Source organism: Pygoscelis adeliae, unplaced genomic scaffold (assembly GCF_000699105.1).
Source record: "Pygoscelis adeliae isolate BGI_AS28 unplaced genomic scaffold, ASM69910v1 Scaffold141, whole genome shotgun sequence".
NCBI classification, from domain to species: domain Eukaryota; kingdom Metazoa; phylum Chordata; class Aves; order Sphenisciformes; family Spheniscidae; genus Pygoscelis; species Pygoscelis adeliae.
Genome location: NW_008824231.1, coordinates 2,726,197 through 2,730,138, shown reverse-complemented (window position 1 = coordinate 2,730,138; position 3,942 = coordinate 2,726,197). Strand labels below are relative to the sequence as shown.

The 3,942-nt window shown below is 46.0% G+C and overlaps 1 protein-coding gene across 1 annotated transcript in view; it reads right to left on the bottom strand.

Moving 5' to 3' along the window:
* The window catches only part of HEPHL1 (hephaestin-like 1), a 34,924-nt gene that overhangs the window by 8,991 nt on the left and 21,991 nt on the right, over positions 1-3,942 (bottom strand). Inside the window, exons 11-12 of the mRNA XM_009334848.1 lie at positions 3,719-3,931; positions 1,328-1,541 (exon numbers count right to left, since the gene is read on the bottom strand). Of these exons, the coding sequence (XP_009333123.1) occupies positions 1,328-1,541; positions 3,719-3,931 (427 nt within the window). The remainder of the gene's footprint in view (positions 1-1,327; positions 1,542-3,718; positions 3,932-3,942) is intronic.

Below are 3,942 nucleotides of genomic sequence, written 5' to 3'. Positions count from 1 at the left end.
ATCCTCCGCTCCAATGAAAGATACTGCCTGTCCCTTGCAAACCTGAATCCTCTTATCACGATGGCTGCTTTCACTATCTATCTTGGCTATTAGTCAGCCACAGGAAGATGATAACTGAAGCCTAACCTTGCAAAAGCAAATGCCATCATCTGAGATAAGAGGGGGCTGCTTTACCCTGCCCTCCTGCTGCTGTGTACTGTGCAGGGCTGGATGCTTTCCCAGCATGAAGATAAAGTGAGAAATGTATTTTCCCTTCTGCACCTGGCAGAGGATGCTTTTTTTGTGCCCTCTAGGTTTGTGCAGTCCCCCACAGTTTGTTGCTGCTCCTGTGGGATCCCAGAGGGCCGACTCGCCGGCAGAGGACACTCGCCACCAGCTGCGGAGGAGAGCGTTCACCCTCTTCTGAGAGCAGTTCTGTCTCTTGGCAGCTCATCTCCAAGGTGCCCCTGGCATGGGAGTTGTGAGGTTGGCTCACAACATACTAAATAAAAGCAAAAAATGCCCCAGGAATACTGCTTACTGTAGTAATATACTGTGTGCGCAACAGCAGCCTTTGACAATAGTAGAGTTAATATTGTCTTTAAACACACTTCATCACCTGTGACTCTTCAGGTTTATTTTCTACTGACTCCACCACACGCTTCCTCTTTACAGGGTGCAGTTTCCCAGCCACTTTTCTAAGGTTTATTTTTGAAATATGTTCCTAGTTCCTCTTTGTTTTCATCAAAGTGGTCTCAGAGACCTCCCTGTGCAATATGATCTGGAACATGTATCTTCCGCACACAGCTTTTATTCCTTAGCACAGTGCAGTCTAGACGTGATTCACTTGTGGCTGTTACTGAGTTCTGACTTTTCCAGGGGAGCCAGGGACTACCGCACTGCATTGAAGCAGGCTCAGCACCTCCCTAATGCAGCTGCACTGCTTGCAGGGGCTCACGTCTCGGACAAGTACCTGGGTTTCTTCTCTATGAAAACCAGAGCACTGGGATGGGGAGACTGGGGAGAGTGAGGAAGGGAGAGGAGGGGTTGGGGGGCATCATTGTAGGGTTAAGCCAGGGCTGGAACACACACATGGATTGAGGGACTTGGAACCCTTCTTGGGTTCAACAGCATTACAAGACAGTCTGAGACAAAACGATTTGAAAATGCTGCCTATGAACTCGTCTAGTCTGAGAGGTTGTCACTTTATAAATAAGTTTTCTCTTATTTTGTTCGGCAAAGAGTGCCTCCTAAAAAGTACGAGGCTGGTTTCATGAAAGGATGCTTCAAAGTTCCCCCTCCACTATGAGCGTGCCCCATGCCCACAAGCGTTTTTTGCTTTGGATACCTTTCCTCATTGCTGCTGACGTTGTAAATCTTCGGTGCCGAGCTCTTATTTGAGGCATAGTCCCACTCCACCTCCTCTGCAGCGATGTAGTAAAGCCTTATGGCTCCGTGCTGCTGCTGGGCTCGGGTGGTATTACGGCAGCTGCTGACCTCGTAGAGATGTTTCATCCCACTGACAAAGTGATCAAAAGTCCTGCAAACCACTTTGAATGTGCCTGGAAAGGAAAGCACATGAGATTCAGGCAATTTAAAAAACTTTAAAAAGCAGCTTGGCAAATTAGGTCCTGTGCCTTGTACATCATCTGTCCTGAAACAAACCTAATCTGTGATACTGTATGGAAAGCCAAGCGAGGAGATGCTTATATCACTCAGAGCCTGCTGGCTTTGAAAAATTAAGGGGACTGAAGGAGAAGCTAGTTGATAAAATAGATATGTACCAATCATCTCCTTTAGTCACCACATGTTCTATGGTCCCAAGAGGTACGAGGATGGGGATTCAGGCTGACATGTATATACTCAAGTATAAACATGCACATAAGACACTGCAGGCTTGTGGCCTATAACTCCTACATTACAACAGGTTCTTCAACTAAAAGCAAAATGTGAATGTAGACACAAATGGAGATCCATCAGTCAGCAAGTAACTTTTTGCTCCGTAGGGAACACTAGCCTGCTCCATTTTCGCTAAAAAATCTCCATAAATTACTTCTAATTATTTGAGTTAGATTAGCTTAGCCAAGGGAGCTCTGCAAATCAATTGATTAGCTGTCTGGCAGCAGGAACAAGCTTGCCAGTAAGCCTTCACCAGTGCTGCTCATGCTGCAGACGTGCCCACGGGGAGCACGAGAAGACGTAAGAGGAGTGTGCATTGCGAACGCCAATAAAAGCATAGAGAAACAGGGTGCGTGTCTCAGAGATGCTGTTTCCTTGCCCCTGAGTACAGAGCTGCTCTGCCAGCCTTGGATGCATGAGACTCTCACTGAGCCCCTGCAGTTGTCCGGTGTGATCAGGCTAATGGAGGCCTCTTAGAGACTTTGCAATACAGATACAGACCCATTATACAAGAATGCCTCTAACAAACAGGAAGATGCTGCTTATAACCATTTGTTTATATGCACCTATATGGTATAAAAACAGTTGAGTTAAACTGCAGCTTTCTGACCCTTTGCTCTCCCTCCATGAAAGGCCAAACCACCATGGGCCATTTTTTTTGTAGCTCTGATGGTCAAAGGCTGCAGCGACAGTTGGAGCATCTTTTGGCACGTCTGTGGGCAGATTTTAACATTTGTATTCCCCTTTCCCATTTACTCAAGCAGAAGCTGACCACAATGTAGTCCTGCGTAGCTCCACCTGCTAGCACTCTTGTGAAGGAGGAAAGCACTTTCGCAGCTGCTTTGTATGTGAGTCAGTGATGGAACCAAAATTAGAAGCATAGCTCTGTCCAGACTGGATCTCAGTCCATTCCTTGTGCTTCTAGGGCAAAAGTGATGAAAAAGGTAAAATAACGTGCAGTTAAACAAAAATCACATCTGTTGGTGATTGTAAAGATCTGATAATTCATTCAATTTCCCTTATTGCCAGTAGAAGGTTAGCTAGCAAGATTTAATAATCTCCTAGAATATATTGTTTAGTGTGAGTCCTGCAGTGCAGTTTCATGACAGATGGTGGAAATGTATAGGATATGCATAAGAAAAGAATCTGCTGTCTTATAGACACCAGCGCCAGAGGTCTAACCTGGCATGTACACAAGGCCAACAGATATTTCTATCAGGTGCTCCGGCCAAGGATGGCCCTTGGCATAGCCTTGCACAACTGTGATGACTCCATTGATTTAAACAGAGTTGCACCAATATAAAGAAAAGTAACGTTGCACTCTTTGTCATGAAGCTTATCTAGTGGCTCCAACAAACAGTTCACCCCCTCTGAGTTTGAAGAAGGTATCGCTGGATTATACATGAGAATTAAAAGTATCTTTAATGTATACACTTCTAAAGAAACTCCTAAAGACTAACTATTATTGAAAAACTATTATTGAAGGCCGAAAATACCTCAAATGATGCTGACTATCTACATAGCAGTGAATTTTATCTTTGCTAAAAAAGCCTGGTTTGAGAGTTACGGAAATTCTGTGAGCATCCTGTTAGCTATCTCTCTGCCTGCTGCTCTGCCTATCCCAAGGTCATCAAAGCCTCTGCTCTTTGGTGCATATACATATTTGATTTATAGCACCTTCCCAGAAAAGTAGCCCAGACTGAATTCTCAGCTACGCCAGGTCCCCACGCTCTCCACGCTTTCAGGCTCCCTCGTGCACAGCAGAGCGTCTCATGGACTGTTGTTTTGGCTGCCTGATTTCTGCATGTGCCACACCACCAAGATAAGTTCATGAACGTACCCACACGGTCTGGCTGCATCAGCGCTGTCCCCGATAAATGAGGAAACAAGGCCAGCCCGTCCCTCGTCGTCCCTCTCAGGTCGATGGTGTTTCCTTGAAAATGAACCCCGTGCATGTCATAGTGACTGCCCAGCCCGATGAGGTGCCAGGAGACCTTGTCGTCCTTGCACATGGCCAGGCCTGGCAGATTACCAAACAAGTAGCCGTTGACAGCTGGAGGAGAA